We start from the raw sequence: 22,962 nt of genomic DNA, 5'->3' as shown, positions 1-22,962 counted from the left end.
GGCAGTATTCCTCCCGCTGACACCAATGATGGGGCAGTATTCCTCCCGCTGACACCAATGATGGGGCAGTATTCCTCCCGCTGACACCAATGATGGGGCAGTATTCCTCCTGCTGACACCAATGATGGGGCACTATTCCTCCCTCTGACACCAATGATGGGGCAGTATTCCTCCCTCTGACACCAATGATGGGGCACTATTCCTCCCTCTAACACCAATGATGGGGCACTATTCCTCCCTCTAACACCAATGATGGGGCACTATTCCTCCCTCTAACACCAATGATGGGGCACTATTCCTCCCTCTAACACCAATGATGGGGCACTATTCCTCCCTCTAACACCAATGATGGGGCACTATTCCTCCCGCTGACACCAATGATGGGGCACTATTCCTCCCGCTGACACCAATGATGGGGCATTATTGCTCCTGCAGAAACCAGTGCTGGGGCACTATTCTCCCCGCTGACACCAGTGCTGGGGCACTATTCTCCCCACTGTCACCAGGGCTGGGGCACTATTCTCCCCGCTGACACCAGTGCTGGGGCACTATTCTCCCCGCTGTCACCAGGGCTGGGGCACTATTCTCCCCACTGTCACCAGTGCTGGGGCACTATTCTCCCCACTGTCACCAGGGCTGGGGCACTATTCTCCCCACTGTCACCAGGGCTGGGGCACTATTCTCCCCACTGTCACCAGGGCTGGGGCACTATTCTCCCCACTGTCACCAGGGCTGGGGCACTATTCTCCCCACTGGCACCAGGGCTGGGGCACTATTCTCCCCACTGGCACCAGGGCTGGGGCACTATTCTCCCCACTGGCACCAGGGCTGGGGCACTATTTTTCCCACTGGCACCAGGGCTGGGGCACTATTTTTCCCGCTGGCACCAGGGCTGGGGCACTATTCTCCCCGCTGGCACCAGGGCTGGGGCACTATTCTCCCCGCTGGCACCAGGGCTGGGGCACTATTCTCCCCACTGGCACCAGGGCTGGGGCACTATTCTCCCCACTGACACACCAGGGCTGGGACACCTTTCCTCCCACTGACACGCCAGTGCTGGGGCACTATTCTCCCCACTGGCACCAGGGTTGGGGCACTATTCTCCCCACTGGCACCAGGGTTGGGGCACTATTCTCCCCACTGGCACCAGGGCTGGGGCACTATTCTCCCCACTGGCACCAGGGCTGGGGCACTATTCTCCCCACTGGCACCAGGGCTGGGGCACTATTCTCCCCACTGGCACCAGGGCTGGGGCACTATTCTCCCCACTGGCACCAGGGCTGGGGCACTATTCTCCCCACTGGCACCAGGGCTGGGGCACTATTCTCCCCACTGGCACCAGGGCTGGGGCACTATTCTCCCCACTGGCACCAGGGCTGGGGCACTTTTCTCCCCACTGGCACCAGGGCTGGGGCACTATTCTCCCCACTGGCACACCAGGGCTGGGCACCTTTCCTCCCACTGACACACCAGGGCTGGGGCACTTTTCCTCCCACTGGCACCAGGGCTGGGGTACTTTTCCTCCCACTGGCACCAGGGCTGGGGCACTATTCTCCCCACTGGCACCAGGATTGGGGCACTATTCTCCCCACTGGCACCAGGGCTGGGGCACTATTCTCCCCACTGGCACCAGGGCTGGGGCACTATTCTCCCCACTGGCACCAGGGCTGGGGCACTATTCTCCCCACTGACACACCAGGGCTGGGGCACTATTCTCCCCACTGACACACCAGGGCTGGGGCACTATTCTCCCCACTGACACACCAGGGCTGGGGCACCTTTCCTCCCACTGACACACCAGGGCTGGGGCACCTTTCCTCCCACTGACACACCAGGGCTGGGGCACCTTTCCTCCCACTGACACACCAGGGCTGGGGCACCTTTCCTCCCACTGACACACCACACCTGGGGCACTTTTCCTCCCACTGACACACCAGGGCTGGGGCACTTTTCCTCCCACTGACACACCAGGGCTGGGGCACTTTTCCTCCCACTGACACACCAGGGCTGGGGCACTTTTCCTCCCACTGACACACCAGGGCTGGGGCACTTTTCCTCCCACTGACACACCAGGGCTGGGGCACTTTTCCTCCCACTGACACACCAGGGCTGGGGCACTTTTCCTCCCACTGACACACCAGGGCTGGGGCACTTTCTCTTACGTCCTCCAACAGTCGCCGCCTCCTCTAAGTCATCACTGTTGGGGTATTGTCTTCCCACCTGCAGGAGTAGCTAGGCATATAGACTTAGTCCAAAGACATTAGCATATACACACCCATGGGGGCTTTCCCATCTGGTCAATACCCCCCTGCATCACCACTCCCAACTCAGTTTTAATCTGCCTAGCGTCAGGAGTAGTCAGGCTTACCTTGTGCTGGGGCTTCAGTCTCAGCCTTCCTAATCTTTTCTTTTGATTTTTTTTCTCTTACTTTACTAGCTGTTTATTTTGTCAGCTTCTAGTGTTAGTCTTCTCTTCGGATGAAGATGGATCATGCGGTGCTGGGATTCGGACTGACCTCCCTGGTTTTCCAGTGCACAGAGGGTCAGATGGACCCCCAGCCCGACATTGAGCGTTCAGCCATGGTTCGCCCTGGCATTACGAACGACCCATCCCTGTTCGCTACAGGGATGCAGCCGTGAGGTGGCTACCTCACAGGACTCGTCTGCGGTGCTGCAGCGTCATGTCCCTGGCTCACGGCACTCCCTGTCAGATGAGGACAGAGGTTTTCCGTGCATAGAGGCTCCCCACGCCATCTGGTACAGGTAAGTACTTCTGTGTGGGGCCTCTGTCTGGGGTGGCAGTCTGTGTTGCTGTGTGTTCCCCGTGTCTTTGCCTGTGTGACTCCCTGTGCGATCCCTGTGGGGATCGCTTGTGCAGATACTATATGTTGCCCGGGGGTCCCTGTCCCTGTGTCACTTGGGTGCATTGTTGGGGGTGCAGACGTTTCTGGTTATGCGGCGACCGCAGCGGTGCATTTTTGCGCGGTCCGCCATCTTAACTATGGGCAAACATGTGTAGCTCCTCTGGGGCAATCCTGCAAGTTATTTTGGCGCCATCCGTCGCCATTTTGTGGGCGGTGGAACGATCGGTCCGGCCGCATGTCGGCGGCCATTTTGGCGTAGCCTCCAATGCATCCCTATGGGGCAGCCATTTTCCCAGGGTCTGGCATATAGTCCAGCCTACTCCAGCAGCACTTCCTTTCCATCAGCAGCAGGACATCGGTAGCAACGCTCTGCGAGCTCTGCAGGTTATCACTCTCAATTTTCCCCTGTGCTATCGCTTCTGGCTCAGTTTCTTTTCTCCTTTTGGGGGTCTTTTATCACTGTAGCAGTAGCGGTGGGCTGCGCACACCGCAGCATTCTTAAAGGGAACAGTACATTGTATTGCACTGTAGTTTGTTTTCTGATAACTTGAGCAATGGATTCTCAGGAAAGCAAGTTTCTCTTACGTCCTCCGACAGTCGCCGCCTCTTCATATTCGTCACATATGGGGTATTAGACTTTGCTCCGAAGGAGTAGCTAGGCAACAGAATATGTTAACAATAAAGCTTTAACATATCCCACCCTCAAGGGGTGGTCCCCTCAGTCAATACCCTCCTACTTCCTGCAACCATATCTCAGTTTTAATGTCTAGCTTGTCAGGAGTGGCTGGCTCTCTCTGTGCTGGGACTTTTTGTCCCAGACTCTTTCTTCTTTTTAATATTTTGTTTGAGTTTTTTCTCTACCTTTACTTAGCTGTTATTTTTGTCAGCATTAGTTAGTTCTTCGGACGAAGAGGATCATGCGGACTGGGTCTCGGGCTGATCCCCCTGATCGCAGGTCGTGGGTCAGCGGCTTCCCAGTCTGCCATCGAGCGTTCAGCCAGGTAACGCTCCTGGCACAGTGAACGACCCATCCCTGTTCGGTGCAGGGATGATTGGTGAGGTGGCTACCTCACCGGACGCTGTGCGGTTTCTTAACCGCCATTGTGTGCGTCTTGAATTGCGACTCTCCCTGCCTCATGTGCAGTGGCTTGTTCGCCTGTGCGGGTTCCCCACGCCATGTGAGGTAAGTGTATCTATGTGGGGACCTGTCTGTCTGGGGGGGGTCTCAGTCTGGGACTGTGTAACCTGCCTTTAATCACACTGCTTGTCTCCCTATCTCTCGGCTGCATGCTGTGGGCTGCAAGGGGGGGGGGGAGCTGTATGACACTGTGTGTGTCAGGCTGGGCAGTGTGGGAAGCTGTGTGCTGTGGGGCATGTTTTTAATAGCATGTTGGGGCATATACAGCGATCGCTGCGGCGATCTAACATGTATCCATATAATGGGATGAAATTGTGTGTGTTTTTGTGCACTGTGGAGCGGCGATTTCGGCGCCAAACGACGCCATTTTACCGGCGCCCGCTCCATGGTTTACATGCACGGCGGCCATTTTCTTGTAGCCTCCATAGGCTTACATAGAGCGCCCTGGCAGCATCACTTCCTCTTTCCTGGAACACCGATCGAGGCAGCAGCAGCAGCGGGGTCTCCTCAGGTTTTATCCTTCTATTCCTGTTGTCCATTGCCTGTATTCAGTCTGTGTATTCCCTGTGGGGGTCTCATTGTGCCTGAGTGTGGTGCGGTGGGCTGCGCTTGCCGCGCTTGCTGAAAGGGGGCAGTTAACCCTTGGTTGTCTGGCATACAGGGGCAATGGATTCTCAGGAGGGCAAGTTTCCCACAGTATTGGTGGAAAGCCAGGGGACCGCTGTTTCCCCCCCAGGGGGGGATTTAGCCACTATTGTGGCTGGCCTTGCTGCCCAGGTGCAAATGCTGGTGGCTGCTCAATCTACTAAACGGCCCAGAGTTGCTCTGTCCTCCGATTCTGAGGGTGAAGGTGATGGGGCTGTTCTGGCAGGGACCCCCCTATCGGGGTCCCGCTCCTCTCTTGATCTAGTGGGGTCTGAGGTAGAGGCTGAAGTTGAGGGGGTTGATAATTCTCCCCCTGGCTCGCCTGAAGAGCTTGCAATCATGGATGAGTTGATTGCTTCCATTAAGCAGACGCTACGTTTGCAGGACGAAGTGTGTCCCCCCGCTGCCTTGGCGGCTTATGGGACGCAGAGAAAACGCAGGACGCCGCAGGTTTTTCCCTGCAATGCTGATTTTCAGCGCGCTGTTAAGGATCAATGGCGCGATCTGCGCAAGCCTTTTGCGGTACCAAGTAAATTCAAGCTGCGTTATCCTTTCTCACCTGCCACTGATGAACGGTGGTGTGTGCCTCCGCCAGTGGATCATGCAATTGCGGTTTTGAACAAAGCCACTGCGATTCCTGCAGAGGGATCCCCTGTTTTCCGTGATGCCACGGATAGGAGACTGGAGTCTCTTGCCCGTCATACTTATTCTGTTACGGGTTCTATGCTTAAGGCTCTGTTTGCTTCTCTCATGGCGGCCCAGGCGATCGCAAGTTGGACGCAGATGCTTAGGCGCGTCCTAGTGGCCGATTCGGCCTCGGCGGCGACCCTGGATATGGTGGATCAGATCCACCAGGGTGTCATGTATCTGTGTGATGCGGACCTGGACCTGATTCCGTTGGCTGCACGTGTGCACAGCGTGGCGGTGTTGTCTCGCCGCCTGGTTTGGTTGAAATGTTGGTCGGTGGACCAATCTTCACGTAAAACCTTAGCCAATCTGCCTTATGATGGGTCTCGCCTTTTTGGGGAGTCCCTGGATGTGTTGATTAAGGGGATCACCGGGGGTAAGAGCACTCTCTTGCCCCATTTCCCCAAGGCTAAGGGGGCTTCTGGGAAGAAGCATGCGAATTTTCGGCCCCCTCAGGGGTCCTTTCGTGCCTTTCGGCCGCACTACAAGGGCAAACCGTTCAAAGGCCAAGGCTCTCAGAAGAAGCCCTGGTCTGGGAAACAGAAGTCCGGCCAATCCGGACCTGCGGCCCATAACAGTTCGGCCTGAAGGGGCGCCCTCACCCAGTTTTGGGGTGGGGGGACGCTTGCTCGGTTTTCTTCAGCCCTGGTTGGCCCGTGTGCGGGACAGATGGGTTCTGGAAATCGTTCGATCTGGTTACAAGATCGAGTTTCTCTCTCGGCCGGAGAGCAGATTTTTTCCCTCAAATCTACAACTGTCTCCAGAGCGCCTGCGGGATCTGCACCTGGCGGTGCGGGACCTGAGGGCTCAGGGAGTGGTGGTTCCGGTGCCTCATCGGGACAGATTTCGGGGGTTTTATTCCAATCTGTTCACCGTGCCCAGGAAGGAGGGCAAGGTTCGTCCGATTCTGGACTTGAAAGCTCTGAACCGCTCTGTGCGGGTTCGCAAGTTCCGCATGGAATCCCTGCGCTCGGTGGTGGCTGCCCTGGTTCCGGGGGAATTCATGGCCTCCATCGATTTGAAGGATGCGTACCTTCACATCCCCATATTCGAGGGTCATCAGAGATACCTTCGATTTGCCATTGCGGAGGATCACTACCAGTTCGTGGCGTTGCCCTTTGGGCTCGCCTCGGCTCCGCGGGTCTTCACCAAGGTGCTTGCACCGGTTCTGGCATTATTGAGGGCCCAGGGCATTTCTGTCCTGGGGTATCTGGACGACATTCTGATTCGGTCTGCGACCAGTCAGGGTCTGGAGAAGGACCTGTCTGTCACAATGCAAACTCTGCAAGAGTTCGGTTGGACGATAAATGTTCCAAAGTCGACACTGAGTCCGTCGGTTCGTCTTCCCTATCTGGGAATGATACTGGACTCGGTGCAGGCGAAGGTCTTCCTGCCGGAAGACAAACTCAGGACTCTTCAGGAGGAAGTCAGGTCCCTCAGGGACGTTCCACACTCGTCTCTGCGGACGTGTATGAGATGTCTGGGATTGATGGTCTCGGCCTTCGAGGCGATTCCTTTCGCGCAGTTTCACACGCGGGGTCTCCAGGCGGAGATCCTGTCCAAGTGGGACGGGCGACCTCAATCTCTGGATCTTCAGATCTCGTTGAGTCATCGCACCAGGGAAAACCTTCTGTGGTGGCTCCAGTCCCCGTTGGTGTCCGGGGGCAAGTCGTTTCGTCCGATCTCGTGGACGATAATCACCACGGATGCCAGCCTGTCGGGCTGGGGTGGTGTTCTGGGCGTTCTGTCCGCCCAGGGGACCTGGTCGGAGGGGGAGTCTTCCCTCCCGATCAACATTCTGGAATTGCGTGCGATAAGGCTCTGTCTTCATCGCTGGACGGACCGGCTGCAGGGCTGCCCGGTTCGGGTGCAGACGGACAATGCCACGGCGGTGGCCTACATCAACCACCAAGGGGGCACCAGGAGTGCCCGAGCGGCTCGAGAAGTGGCCGACATTCTGTCTTGGGCCGAGACTCATGTCCCGGCGATAACGGCGGTTCACATTCCGGGAGTGGAGAACTGGCAGGCGGACTATCTGAGTCGCCAGACCCTGGATCAGGGGGAATGGTCTCTCCATCCGGCTGTCTTCCAGATGTTGTGCGCGAAGTGGGGTCTTCCAGATGTGGACCTGTTCGCGTCTCGCCTCAACTACAAGGTGAAGAGGTTCGTGGCAAGGACGCGCGACCCTCGGGCAGACGCGTCGGACGCGTTAGTGGCCCCGTGGCATCAGTACAGGCTGATGTATGCGTTTCCACCGATTCAGTTGCTGTCCAGGTTCCTTCGCAGGTTACACTCGGAACGCAGCACGGTGATTCTTGTGGCACCGGACTGGCCTCGCCGGTCCTGGTACGCAGACCTCGTGAATCTGGCGGTCGACGCCCCCTGGCGTCTGCCTCTTCGAGACGATCTACTGTCTCAAGGACCGATTTACCATCCTGCTTTACAGTCGCTGGCTTTGACGGCCTGGCTGTTGAGACCGAGGTCCTGAAGGAGAAGGGTCTCTCTCCAGAGGTCGTTTATACTTTGATCAACGCGAGGAAATCTTCCTCGGGAAAGGTTTATTACCGTACTTGGAAGGCCTATTTTGCCTGGTGTGAGTCCAGGGGGTTTTCACCCCGCACGTACTCGGTTTCCCGTGTGCTGTCTTTCCTTCAGACGGGTGTCGATCAGCGTTTGGCGCTGGCTACGATAAAGGGTCAGGTGTCTGCGCTGGCCGTTCTGTTTCAACGTCCCGTGGCTTCCAACTCCTTGGTTGGCACTTTTATTCAGGGTGTGCGGCATCTGGTTCCTCCTAGGAGGGATCCTTTGCCCCCTTGGGACTTAAATCTCGTTCTATCTGTGTTACAACGTGCTCCTTTTGAACAGATCAGGGAGATCTCGTTGTCTATGTTGTCCAAAAAGGTCGCCTTTTTGGTGGCCATCACTTCGGCTCGCAGAGTGTCGGAACTGGCGGCTTTGTCCTGCAAGTCTCCGTACCTGGTTGCTCATTTGGATAAGGTGGTCTTGCGACCTAATCCTTCTTTTCTGCCGAAACAAGTTTCGGACTTCCATCTTAACGAGGATATTGTTTTGCCTTCGTTGTGCACGAAGCCTAAACATCCAAAGGAGGTGAGATTGCACTCTCTGGATGTTGTTCGGGCGATAAGGGTTTACCTTAAATCGACTGAGTCTTTTCGTAAGACGGAATCCTTGTTTGTTCTTCCAGAGGGTCCTCGGAAGGGCATGGCGGCTTCGGCCTCTACCATCGCCAAATGGATCAGGCAGACCATTGAACAGGCCTATGCCTTGCAGGGGAAGGTTCCCCCTGTACCTGTGAAGGCGCACTCTACTAGATCTCTGAGTACGTCTTGGGCCTGCCGTCATGGGGCTTCTGTAGCCCAGGTGTGTAAGGCGGCGACTTGGTCGACCGTGCACACTTTCACAAAATTCTACAAAGTAGATGTTCAGGCATCGGCGGATGCTTCCTTTGGCCGCAAGGTTCTTAGTGCGGCTGTTCCATAGGGTCCCTTGTTGGGGACTCCTGGCTGTTGGGATAGTTTTTTGTATCCCCTGGTTTTTTTGTCTTTTCCTGGGTTGTTGCTCCTGTTGAGCACTTAGTTTTGCTGTTGCCCAGCTGGTTTCCTTCCTTTGGTAAGGTTCCTTTCTTTGACGTGGAGACTGCGTTGCCTTTCGGCGCGGATGCGTTTCCCACCCCTCATGTTTGCACTGCTTTGGGACGTCCCCATATGTGACGAATATGAAGAGGCGGCGACTGTCGGAGGACGTAAGAGAAAACGGAATTTTTGTAAAATCTTACCTGTAAAATTCCTTTCTCTGAGTCCTCCGACAGTCGCCGCCCCCGCCCCTCTTTTGGGGTTTGAATGTATACTCTACTGCTATTCCACTAAAACTGAGATATGGTTGCAGGAAGTAGGAGGGTATTGACTGAGGGCACCACCCCTTGAGGGTGGGATATGTTAAAGCTTTATTGTTAACATATTCTGTTGCCTAGCTACTCCTTCGGAGCAAAGTCTAATACCCCATATGTGACGAATATGAAGAGGCGGCGACTGTCGGAGGACTCAGAGAAAGGAATTTTACAGGTAAGATTTTACAAAAATTCCGTTTTCCTCCGCTGCGACCCGCTCTGGCTGCTGTGGTGGCGACTTTGGGGGCAAATATGGAAATGCTGATGTCTGAACGTGCTGCGAGAAAGAGGCGCAGGTTGTCTCTCTCTTCTGATTCAGATGGGGATATGGCTGCTGCTGCGAGCGTGCCCTTTTCAGGGTCCCGTTCATCCTTGGACCCCCCGAGGTCTGAGGGGGAGGCTGAGATGGAGGGGGTTGATACCTCCTCCCCGGGGTCGCCTCTCTAGTGTCGCGGTGCTTAACCGGCGACTGATATGGCTGAAGAGCTGGTCGGCCGACCAGTCCTCACGGAGAACTGTTGCTGATTTTCCCTATGCTCGCTCTCGCCTTTTTGGCGAGGCGTTGGACACCCTGGTGAAAGGCGTTACAGGGGGCAAGAGCACTATGCTGCCCCAGAACCCGAAGAACAAGTCTTTTAGAGGCAAGCGGGGTTCTGCGCCTAGATCCACTCAGGGGTCCTTTCGTGCCTTTCGGAACCAATCCAAGGGCAAGCCCTTCAAGGCCCAGGGCAACCAGAAGAAGCCCTGGGCGGGTAAGCAGAAGTCCAGCAATGCCGGCTCGGCGGGTCAATCAGCCTCTGCCTGAAGGGGCGCCCTCACCCATTTCAGGGGTGGGGGGACGTTTGCGCGGATTCCTCCAACCTTGGCTGCTCCGGATATCGGACAGGTGGGTTCAGGAAATCGTTTGATCGGGTTACAAGATCGAAATTCCTTTCCCGGCCGGCGGACAGATTCTTTCCCTCCAATCTTCATCTGCTTCCGGGGCGTCCTCAGGACTTGCATCAAGCGGTGCAGGATCTGCTTGCTCAGGGAGTGATTGTCCCGGTGCCTCATCGGGACAGGTTTCGGGGGTTTTATTCGAATCTGTTCACTGTGCCCAGGAAGGAGGGCAAAGTGCGTCCTATTCTGGACCTGAAAGCGCTGAACCGCTTCGTGCATGTTTGGAAGTTTCGAATGGAGTCTCTCCGTTCGGTAGTAGCCTCCTTGAGTCCAGGAGAATTCCTGGCTTCGATCTGAAGGATGCGTACCTGCACATCCCCATTTTCGAGGGTCATCAGCGGTACCTTCGGTTTGCTATCGCAGAGGACCACTACCAGTTTGTGGCGTTACCTTTCGGTCTCGCTTCGGCACCAAGGGTGTTTACCAAAGTGTTGGCGCCGGATCTGGGCCTGCTGAGGGCCCAGGGCATTGCGGTCTTGGGTTACCTGGATGATCTGCTTCTGAGATCACGTGCCAGCCAGGACCTTGTGCGCGATCTGTCCATCACGGTACAGACGCTCCAGGAGTTCGGATGGACCATCAACGTTCAAAAGTCGGCGTTATCTCCATCGCTTCACCTTCCTTACCTGGGAATGGTTCTGGACTCTGCTCAGGCAGAGGTGTTCTTGCCGGAGGACAAGCTCCGGACTTTGTGGGACGAGCTCAGGTCCCTCAGGGACAACCCGTCCTCGTCACTCAGGACCTGTATGCGGGGCCTGGGGTTGATGGTTTCGTCCTTCGAGGCAATACCCTTTGCTCAGTTCCACACGGAGATCCTGGCCAGGTGGGACAGACTGCGTGGGACAGACTGCCTCAGTCCTTGGATCTGGGTGTCTCCTTGAGTCATCAGACCAGATTGGCTCTTCTGTGGTGGCTCCAGTCCCCGTCGGTGGCGGAAGGCAAGTCCTTCCATCCGTTGGTGTGGATGGTGGTTACCACGGACGCCAGCCTGTCGGGCTGGGGTGGAGTCCTGGGCAACCTGTCTGCCCAGGGCACTTGGTCGGAGGAGGAGTCCTCCCTCCCAATAAATGTGCTGGAATTACGAGCGATCAAACTCTGTCTCTTCCAGTGGTCGGACTGTCTCCGGGACCTGCCTGTCCACGTACAGATGGACAATGCTACCGCGGTGGCTTACATCAACCACCAGGGGGGCACCAGGAGTGCTCGAGCGGCCCGAGAGGTGGCCGAGACTCATGTCCTGGCGATCTCAGCTGTTCACATTCCGGGTGTGGAAAATTGGCAGGCCGACTATCTGAGCCGCCAGACCCTGGACCAGGGGGAATGGTCCCTACACCCGGAGGTCTTTCAGATGCTGTGTGCGAGGTGGTGATCCCCGGACGTGGATCTGTTCGCATCCCGGCTAAATCAAAAGGTGGAAAGGTTCGTGGCAAGAACGCGCGATCCGTTGGCGGACGCCTCGGATGCGTTGGTGGCCCCTTGGCATCAGTATCGTCTGATGTACGCCTTTCCTCCGATTCAGTTACTATCCCGGTTCCTCCGCAGATTGGTCTCGGAACCGCACATGGTGATTCTGGTGGCTCCGGACTGGCCTCGCCGGTCCTGGTACGCCGACGTTGTTCACCTGGCAGTGGCGCCTCTGTGGCGTCTGCCTCTGCGGGAAGATATCCTGTCTCAAGGTCCGATCTTCCATCCTGCTTTACAGTCGCTGGCTTTAACGGCCTGGCTGTTGAGACCCAGGTCTTGAGGGACAAGGGTCTCTCCCCTGAGGTTATGCCTACCCTAATCAAGGCTAGGAAATCCTCCTCTGGTAAGATCTATTACCGTACCTGGAAAGCTTATTTCGCCTGGTGTGAGTCCAGGGGGTTCTCCCCTCATTCTTACTCTGGTTCGAGAGTGTTGGCTTTCCTCCAGTCTGGAGTGGATCAGCGCCTGGCGCTGGCCACGATAAAGGGCCAGGTGTCTGCACTGGCTGTCCTTTTCCAACGCCCTGTGGCGTCTCATTCCTTGGTGCGTACCTTTATTCAAGGTGTGCGACATTTGGCTCCTCCCAGGAAGGAGCCTTTACCTCCATGGGACTTGAACTTGGTTCTGTCCGTGTTACAGCGTGCTCCCTTTGAAAACATCAGGAAGATATCGTTGCCTCTGCGGTCGAAAAAAGGTTGCTTTTCTAGTGGCGATCATTTCGGCTCGCAGAGTGTCGGAGCTGGCGGCATTGTCTTGCCGCTCCCCTTACTTGATAATTCACAAGGATAAGGTGGTTTTGCGAACACCCCCATCCTTCCTTCCCAAGGTGATCTCTGAGTTCCACCTTAATGAGGACATTGTACGAAGCCTAATCATCCAAAGGAAATTGCCTTACATTCCTTGGATGTTGTCAGGGCGATCAGGGTTTACCTGTCGTCTACGGAATCCTTTCGGAAGACGGATTCCCTATTTGTCCTTCCTGAGGGATCTCGGAAGGGCATGGCTACGTCCGCAGCAACTATTGCCAAATGGATCAGACAGACCATTGAGCAGGCTTATGCCTTGAAGGAACGGGTTTCGCCCTTCCCTGTTAAGGCGCACTCTACCAGGTCTTTGAGTGCGTCCTGGGCCTATTGGCATCGGGCCTCGGTGGCCCAGGTGTGCAAGGCTGCGACTTGGTCGTCGGTGCACACCTTTTCCAAATTCTACAAAGTAGTTGTTCTGGCATCAGCTGATGCTTCTTTTGGCCGCAAAGTTCTCAGTGCGGCAGTGCCATGATGGACTCTTGAATTTTTTTCTGGTTCCCTGGCTGTTGGTATTTGCTTTCCTGGGCTGTTGCTCCTGTTGAGCATTGTTGGTTCTGTTGCCCAGTTGGTTCTCTTACGGTGCATGTAAGATTCCTTTCTCTGATGTGGGTACTGCGTTGCCTTTTCTACGGTTGCGTCTCCCACCCCTCATGTCTATACTGCTTTGGGACATCCCAACAGTGATGACTTAGAGGAGGCGGCGACTGTCGGAGGACTTAAGAGAAAACTGAATTTTTGTAAAATCTTACCTGTAAAATTCCTTTCTCTGAGTCCTCCGACAGTCGCTGCCCCCGCCCCTCTTTTGGGGTTCTTATTACCTACTGCTATGCTACCAAACTGAGTTGGGAGTGGTGATGCAGGGGGGGTATTGACCAGATGGGACAGCCCCCATGGGTGTGTATATGCTAATGTCTTTGTCTTTGGACTAAGTCTATATGCCTAGCTACTCCTGCGGATGGGAAGACAATACCCCAACAGTGATGACTTAGAGGAGGCGGCGACTGTCGGAGGACTCAGAGAAAGGAATTTTACAGGTAAGATTTTACAAAAATTCATTTTTTTCCTCCTTTTGCCACCAACAATAGGGCATCATTTCTTCCAACTGACACTATTGATGGGACACAGTTCCTCCCACTGGCACCAATGAGGGGGCACAGTTCCTATCCATTTTATAGTATTTTTAATGGTCTTAAAGGCTTAGTTCACCTTTAATAACATGGTACATGTTGCATCCGAATTTAGGGTGTAAACTTTCACTAGGCAACACCCCAGTACACACCTGCAAAATATGTGCATTTATTATATTGTTTTAAAAAGGTGAATTTCTAATTTAATGTTCTTGAGTTTTGTATATTTTTTTTCTTTTATTTACTTTTTTTGTTTTTCAGACATATGAACAGTGGAAGGACATGTTCCCTGACCTTAGTGAATACAAGTGGATTGTCCCTGATTTCGTATGGGAGTTAGATGAACACATCAATTTTGGTCAGTAATCAGGTTTACGGATTACTGTATTCTTTACCATTAGTTTGGTCCTATTTTGTGCTTTAGTATTGGACTTGAGGATTCCTTGAACAACCTTCTTTATAACAGGGTAGTCAAACTTAACTTTATTGCGGGCCGTATCAGCATGATGATTGCCCTCAAAGGGCTGATTGTTTCTGTAAGACTCTTTAAATGTATCTACTCTTCATGATAGCAGCGGTGTGCAACCCTCCTTTATAACTGTCAGAAATGTATTATTCTCAGAATAATTATGAGCCCAGGGATGTCCAGGGCACCCCATCCTCCTTGCATCAGATGTCAAGTGTCCCCCGCCCTTCCTTACATCACAGTGCGCCTCCCTTACCTTGTGCTGCTGCCAGGAAGAAGCTGGAGGCAGAGCTGGAAAGCAGAAAGTGCGGGGTCTGGAGGAGGACCGGAGAAGGGCTGCCAAGGTCTGCTGAATGCTGAGACCAGGAGAGGCGGAGACGAGGGGTTGCTGCAGCTTCACACAGAGGTGGAGGATCTGTAGGAGTTCTGTTGTCCTCTCTGCTACTGACTGTTGAGACAAAGTGGGGGCACAGAGGAAAAGGGTGCCATAGCTGCAGGAGAGGTGTAAGGGCCACATGAAATGGCCTGGCGGGCCAGATTCAGCCCAAGGGTCTTGTGTTTGACACGTGCTTTATGTGAAAGCATTATATTGTCAGTAACCTTTCAGTTTATTGCAGAAAATTCAATACCAGAGGGTAAACCTAGCTACTTAAATAAAGATCCAGACAACCAGATTTTTGCATGATGCTGTTAATCTGATGCGCATATCCTCTATTTAGTCTTCCATTACTGCTTTTGAGGCTGGACTGTCTGTCCCCAGTGCATTGTCCTTTATAGCCAGTTCTTCAGAGAAGAACATTGTATGAAAAGCCTTGGGATCTTTGGTGGTGCAGATGTCTGTCTTTCTAAAACACCATTTGTGCTATATGAAATTGCTGAGTGATCATTTGTCATTTGGAATGTTGCCTTTCTACATATTGTTGCCTTTAGCTATACGCTTCTTTATACATTTTGAACATTATTTTAGTTTTAACTTGTGTGTTTTTATTGCAGATAAGCTCAGTAAAGCACTTCCAGATGCTGAGGAGCTAGCCAAACTTTTGCCAGACTTTGACAAGATAGGGGAAAGTTTTAGCTTTGTTAAAAGTTGGCTTTCATCAGGTAATGGAACTTCAAAAAATGTTCAGTACTCTGTAAGAGGATTTCTTCATTGATAGGTGTTTCTGACAGTTTACATTCGAAAAATTGGGTTTTGAAAACTTTCTGTGCACATCACATATCTCCGTTATGTAATTTTGGACATTCGCTATTTTCTATGTTAAAGCGGTATTAAACCCAAAAATAGCTTCTTTTTTTTTTTAAGCTTTTTCCCCTGGTAATCTGGCCAGTAACACAACACCTGTAATGTACAGACAACAATCTAGGTGAAGGAGCACAGGGCAGATTTGGACAGAAGAATTGTCAGTCTGGGGGGGGGGGGGGGAGAGGGAGTGTTAGACTCTAGTCTAGCTAATGCTTTATAATCAGTTACAGAAAACCGTTTGGGATAAAGGTTTTACATACACAAAAGCTGATCATTGTAAGCACCCCTGCCAGTGTTAAATGTTCTGTCTTAACCCGGTAACTGCAAGAGAGCTTTTCTGTTGAAAAATAGCAAACTTACTGGCTGGATCACCAGATTAAATTAAAAGAAAGAAAGCCTAAAAAAGAAAACTAATACAACCACCACATCTAAGGGTTAGTAAGCTGCAATATAATGTTTACTTTTGGGTTTAATACTGCTTTTAGCGTCAGCCTAATAATTTTGAAAAGAAATATGCAGACTTATCCTTATAAGCTTGATTAGACCATTCATAAAGCAATTGCTTCGATGCGAGAATGAATTTAAAGACAATGGTATCATGTTTTGTGTAGAATCTTTGCTACTAAAGATCTATAGAGAAATGTGTATGGGTGGGGCATAATTAGATGTTCCACAAAGTATTTTCAGCTGCACATTATCCCAGTAGAGGTATTATTACATACCCTCCACCCCCTCCACTTTTTAAATCTGTCATTCTTCGAACTGCTTGGGATTTCCCCTGATATTACTGTGGAGAACCAGTGGCCCAGTGATTCAAGTAAAATTGGCAGAAATGCTAAACTCAGCCTGGTAAAGCTTCGCCCGTAACAAAGGGAGATGTCTTCACCAGGGTCTCAAACAGAAATGAAGACCTGGTGAAGAAACAACCTGTTTTGTTTTGGGTGCATTTGCTCTTTAAAGAGTACCCACTTATTTGGTACTGAGCATTGCACTTCTCTGCTGCCTAGGTCATTACTTTAAAGTTGATCTCCAGGCGAACCTCTAAATACAGACATAAAATTCATGTATGAGAGTGATTTTACGTACCAAAGGTTTTGTGTTTCTCTCCATCCAGTCCTGAGATTTACACAGCTTTGCCACACAGCAAAACTCTGTATGTCAGGGCAAGAGAACTGTTTTTCTTTTCTCTGCTGCTACAGTTAGCACTTCCAGGTTTCCCCCAGCATATGACTGAAATATGAACAGAGAAGCAGCAGACTGTTGGGGCACATCCCTTGTGTTCTGCTTCCTCCTTCTATCAATGTGCATTTTGTTTAGCATATGAGCAGTATAGCATGAGCGATTTTGTTACATATTATTTTTATCACAGGTTCTTATATAATGCTGTCAATTTATGCAGCGCTTTACACATGTATTTTGTACATTCGCATTAGCTCCTGCCCTCAAGGAGCTTACAATCGAAGGTCCCTAACTCACATTCAGCCCCAGTTCACACTGATGCAATGCGGGAAACGCACAAGATTTGCTGCATTTTCCCACACGGCATTGCATTTACATTGTGTTCATGCAATCTGTTGCGGGTATTAATAAAAGTTTAACGACACCCCAAACACAGGTCCCAGAATGCAGTGCGTTTGCGTGAATCGGATTGCATGAATATGAGCACCCATGCAATCTGATTGCAGTGCAGCTAAAAAAAAAGGGGTCCTGCATTATTTTGGTGCAAATGCTGTGCGATTTTAGCCATACAAAATGAATGGCTCAAATCGCACCACACAGGCATCGCATGTGATTTGCACAAGAATGAGGTGTGACTCCTCTGCAAATTGCATGCAGTGTGTCGTATCACAGTAGTGTGTGCCTAGGCTCATACATATACTAGGGCCAATTTAGATAGGAGCCAATTAACCTCCCAGCATGTCTTTGGAGTGTGGAAGGAAACCAGAGTATCTGGAGGAAACCCATGCAGGCACAGGAAGAACATGCAAACTCCAGGCAGGTAGTGTCATAGTTGGGGTTCAAACGGACAACACTAGTGCTGCTAGGCATAAGTGCTAACCACTTAGTCACTGTGCTGCCTTCTCCATCTTCTAGACGGAGCTCTGTTGTACAGGTATTGCTAGATGCGGATACTATGTTAAATTCAGATCTTTACACTGCTTGCAGTTAAAAAAAAAAAAAAAATAATAAAATATATATATGCATTTAACTGTGTATTACATACAGAACTGCATTATTTGTGTCTTTTAGATCTGCCTGGAGTTCAGGTTTAAATACAGTCTCTAGCAGTTATCATCATTTATTCTGATGCACACTACAAGAACACTTGGTGTGTTTGATCACTGTGTGGACTATTTAGGTATCCATGTCCACATTGGATACCTTTTTAGTCTGCAGTAAATAAACAGACAATATTTACTGTGCATAATAGAGCTTGTGGTGTCCATGGTGCTCAGTGATGACCTAGGAAAAAAAATAGTGGTCACTTTTACATTTTGCCTCTGGGGGTGTTAGTAGTATCAAATACCCATAAATGCTAAGCTTTAGAAGATGCTTGTCCAAATTCTATTTTCCTGTGTCTGCATGCATCATTTCACAGTGTACCCATGTATTTATTGTATTTACCAGTATGAAAACAGAGCAGGGGGCAGGATTCCTTTCCAGGCTTTACTAACTTCATATTATGGCTCATAATATCTTTTCCCATTTCTCTTGCTGATTTTTCACAGGTCACAATTTGGTTAGTGAAGTCATAGGAGCTTCTGATCTGCTACAGTTGTTAGGTGTGTAATGCAATGTCTGCTGCCATTATGACATGTGAAACCTATATTAAGTTCTATTCAACTACCTGTATGTACAGAACTGTAGGACGCTATGGGGATGGTGCACAGTCTAACTTTCTTTTCAAATTCTATTGCCTAATTTGGCAGACATTCCTTGGCTTTTCCTGGAAAGGAAGCCTGATTCTGTAGTCTGTTTTGTGTGTAACCACAGTCTTTTTCATTTGATGTAGTTATTATTTATTTGTTAATACAGAGCTTATTGTATGTCCATCTAACAGTCATCTTGTAATTTTCATAATAAATTCTAATGATTATGATAATATTTGTAATTTTTTTTCACTACTAGCCCCTGGAAGTGACACTGCTTTTAAAGCTACTGACAGCCAGAGTTTTGATGGCTCTGAAAAGCAATATAAGAAGGTAAGATGACATTAAATACTCTGTGTTTTCTTCTTTTTTACTGTTAAGGAAACTTGTAGCGAAATAGGGAATCCTGATCGTTGCTGCGCTTATGAAAAAACCCATTGAAAAGTGTGGCAAAGGATTGCCATGGATAGAAGATTTCATATGTACAAGCACATTCCAAGCTCCCTAAACATGAAGCTGACTTTTGCCTTGTTTTTCTTGTGGATATTGTCAGGGAGATGTGCTACAGCATTCCCATTTTTAGCTCTGGCTTATCAGGTGCTTATCCTCAACAGTGGCTGCTGTTGCCCATGGACCACATATTGTCTTTTAGGTTCATAGGTCTACACACCTTAAGCTGGGTATACATTTAAAGTAATCCATAGATGACCCTATCCATGATAAACAGCATAGATGGATGAATCTGCTGGCGGCTATCGTATTCTGACAGCTGACACCCATAGTTGTCAGAACGCCTGAACGGTGACTGTAGCTGATTAACTGCAGTCACTGTTTGGCTGACTTTTTATGCCAGATTCTACTTTCTCATTGCAAGTTTGTTGAGCTGGGGTGGTGTCTGCAGGGCTACCAATGGCTTTCACCTGATTCACAAGAAACATTCAAAATCCAGGCAATGTATGGCCAACACTACTCATCAGGCACAGAGGGTCCTGTTCTTCCTGTGTTTTTTTTTTTTTTTTTTTTATATTTGCTTTTTTATTTATTTATTTTTAAGATGGCTGCATTAGGAGGAGTGGAAATGCTCCAGTTTTGGCAGGAATGAGACTCAGAAGTGGTCAAGAACAGTTATGAAAATAATAGGACCCTTTCAATAGATATAGCAATTCAACAGGTGTCTCAAAAGACTAGAATCCATCTGCAACTGAAACATTTTCGAGTGGTTGACTAATTAAAACCTAAAAGCCAAATGCTTGTGTTAAAGGATAAGTTCACGTCTGTGACCATGTTACATCCATATTTAGGGTGCAACATGTTCAGCATCTGTCTGCTCTTCCCCTGATTCCCCTCCCTCCTTGTGACAGTGGGCCGGGGATCTTCTCTCTGCACCTGCTGTCAGAATTCAAAAAGAACAGGGCTCGGCCCACATGGCCATGTGATTTGTTCTGTGAATGAATAAATGAGCTACAAGTACCAACATCCTTTGCAGCTGACGGCGTGTAGTTCTTAATGAGCTACTAGGGCACTGATGGGTGCTCTAGGCAGGTAATTGATCTTTTTGTCATTCAGTAACTGCTTGTCTGTATTGGAGGTACAGGCAGACAATTACACAGTCTGCTGGAGCCTAACATTGCAGATTGTGGGTGAAGTGCTTTACAGGCTCCTAAAGATAAAAAATAATAAATGCACATTTTTTTTTTTTTACCTGCAAAAAAATGTGGATTCATTTATTTTTCTTAAAAGGTGAACTTATCCTTTAAGAGTGCAAGATGCCAGACGATCAGCTATGTACCCTTGATTCTAGCAAAAGATTTGTTCACTAATCTACACATTTGTTTAACTTTTGTTTAAGGTCACAAAGGCTTTTTTTGACAGCTGATTTGTAATTTTTTACAACTGACTTGATTTGCATCTTGTTGATGTCGGTGTGTTTCCAGTGTGTGTTTCCAGAATTTGTATGTGCTCAGTGAGAGGATTTTCTACTACATTTACTACACAAACTGAGGGTAGAATGCTGCATTTTAGGATTTTGCCTATGTTTAGCAATGATGCATCCTGCGCTCCTCCTGTGGTGAGAAATTTGCATGCCTGTGATAAATTAAAATGGAAAATCCCAGCTGCATTGCAGTGGAGAAAACCTGTAATCCCTAAATAATGAACTAGTTATGTATTCCAATTTGTTGCCAGATGCAGCCTGCCTGCAGTCCTAAGCTAACTGTATCAGCTGTCATAAGAGAATATTATTAGTAAAAAATGATATATATATATTTCTTACAGGGATGAATTCATCTAAATGCCATTGCTTTCTCACAGCTTCATAAAAAGCATATGATCCAATAGCTAGATGCCTCTGCAAGTTATGTCCTCCTCTAATCTTTGAGTATACCTACACTGGTGCATGTAGAACAATAGTCGACTATCTTACCTACAGGTCACCTTATAGCTTCTTGGCAGCTTAACATGTAAGAAATCAAACTCATTCAAGTTTAGACCTTGTGTATTAAACACACTGGAAAAGAAAACTAACATCTAGTTCAGTTGATCTATAAGAACACAATGGGGTTGATTTTTTTTAAAACTGGAGAGTGCAAAATCTGATGCAGCTCTGCACAGAAAACCAATGGGCTCCTGTTTTTTTTTTGGTCAAGACTTAATTGAACAAGCCGATATTAGAAGCTGATTGGCTACTATGCATGGCTGCACCAGATTTTGCACTCTCCAGTTTTAGTAAATCTATTCCAATATCTGTGAGAACACAATAGCACAGTGGGGAGATTGCTATACTAACATTGCATAGTCAGTACAGTGAGCTCCCCAGCGGGCTGAACGAAAGTGTGTGTCAGGCTTTAGAAGACCAGCATAGATGGGAGACCCATTAGATACCACTGCTAGAAATCGCTGCTATCCCAGCCCTTTTGGTTTTCACTTGCTTATGAAAGAACCAAATTAAACTAGAATCTTCAGGGGCCCTGAGTCCCCGTTCACACTGGGGCGACCTGTGAGGCGACCTGGTCGCTTCACAGGTCGCCGTAGGTCGACTTTCATAGGGAAGCTGCGGACCCGTTCTAATAGGAGCGACACAAGTCGCTCCGACTTAGAAAAAGGGTCCGGAGCTTCTTTGGGGCGACCAGGAGCGACCGTTATAGACTTCAATGTTATGAAGTCCATGCCGGCCGCTCCGAGGTCACGGCGCGCTGCTCGCACCGCGACCTCGGAGGTCGCCCCGGGAAGTCGGATCGCCCCAATGTGAACGGGGCCTCAGGGTCACGCAGTAAGTTGCAATAAAACATAGGTTAGGCTTAAGGGAGTTGTGGGTTTTCTCCTATTTTACGTAACAAATTGTACATTTCTTTAAACATGTGGTTGTAGATTAATAGAATTCACTTCTGTACTGTGGTTTTTTTTTTTTTTGTTTTGTTCCCTGAAACTGTTTACTCCAGCCTTTCCCAATATTTTAATCCCTGAGGAACCCTTGAAATATTTTTTACGTTTCAGGAATTCCCTGCTAAAACCCAATTCTTTGGACCTTACATTGGTGTTTAGTGGTCAGAAAGCTCCCCTTACAGATAGCCAATATACTCATTAATGTCATGCTGCTGACTCTGCCAAATGTCATTGCCCCCAGAACTATGCAGGTACCATCAGCAAGGAGGTCAATCAACAGCCTATAGAAATGCCTAGCAACCTCTGTAGGAACCCTGGTTGAGAGTGGCTGGCTTACACTACAAATATTCAGTATATTCTGTCTATCTGTAGAAAATACAAAAATTTAACCGTGCATTTTACGCCAAAGCAGCAGCGCTGTGCTTTTCACAGATCCTTTGCTATTGGCAATCCTATAAACTGCTGCATGTAGCAGAATGGGTGCACTTTTCATTAGATGCCTTTTTAAAGAGACCTTTTTCCCTGCACCTTAAAACCACTGATCATCTGTGATCCTTAGAGTTCAAATGCAGATGAGTGAGAGGGCCCCAAAGGCTTATGCTTGCTCATAGATAGAAACTGAATAACATGCTTGCTGCATTTTCTTTCTAATCCGTTTCCTGTATTTAACTTTTGCAGCCTGCTATTTTGCACCCATTCCCCGATTTATTTGCTGGTAGCGGTAGCTCTACTTACAGAAATGTTGCATGTATGTTGGTGGCAGAAATAATGTCCTGCTTAGGTAAATATTAACAGTTCTAAGCCTTTTCTAGGATTGCAAGCATTTGGTTGGAACAGTAGTTAATACTGTCTAACAAATATTTGATTGTGTTTGACATATGCAGCAGTATAGCAAGCTTTTCTTTGGTTTTGTCTTTCTGTTTTATTGTGTAGAATAAGCTATATGATTTGTGTCCATTTTGCTGGTAAACATATGTCATGTCTGTCATTTTGCCTTTGTATACATACCCCTTTTACTTCATTTTGCACTCCATGGCTGTTTTTGTCCCCACCTTCACTCCGTCTTTCTCTCTCTGTGAACTCATGGCAGGGTTTGCTTGGTGAACTCATTCTATTACAAGAGCAGCTCAAGCAGCATGAAGAGGAGGCACGCAGGGCTGCTGGAAACATTAACACGGGCACTTCACAGCAGAAGCGCAAGGTGACGGGTCATAGAGCACTGGATGCATCAAACACTTGTCTTGTCAATCAGCTTTAGCCTACAGTCAAAAAAATCCTATTTCTTCAAACGTTTCAGTGTGGGTGTATGTGTAATTCCACTACGTGAAAGGGCATCACAGACCATTATAAAGATATTGATGGTTACTATCGTCCTCTGTTTATTACCATTATATTTTAGGTCCGATGATGAGGAGATAAGAACTA

The 22,962-nt window shown here is 49.5% G+C and overlaps 1 protein-coding gene across 1 annotated transcript in view; it reads left to right on the top strand.

Moving 5' to 3' along the window:
• The window catches only part of OPA1 (OPA1 mitochondrial dynamin like GTPase), a 125,887-nt gene that overhangs the window by 13,907 nt on the left and 89,018 nt on the right, over positions 1 to 22,962 (top strand). Inside the window, exons 3-7 of the mRNA XM_082249323.1 lie at positions 13,839 to 13,935; positions 15,037 to 15,144; positions 18,016 to 18,069; positions 18,416 to 18,489; positions 22,628 to 22,738. Of these exons, the coding sequence (XP_082105449.1) occupies positions 13,839 to 13,935; positions 15,037 to 15,144; positions 18,016 to 18,069; positions 18,416 to 18,489; positions 22,628 to 22,738 (444 nt within the window). The remainder of the gene's footprint in view (positions 1 to 13,838; positions 13,936 to 15,036; positions 15,145 to 18,015; positions 18,070 to 18,415; positions 18,490 to 22,627; positions 22,739 to 22,962) is intronic.

This window comes from Pelophylax lessonae (genome assembly GCF_965119305.1).
Source record: "Pelophylax lessonae genome assembly, chromosome: 3".
Lineage (NCBI taxonomy): Eukaryota > Metazoa > Chordata > Amphibia > Anura > Ranidae > Pelophylax > Pelophylax lessonae.
The sequence above is the reverse complement of the archived record's forward strand: the minus strand, read 5'-3'. Positions and strand labels throughout refer to the sequence as shown.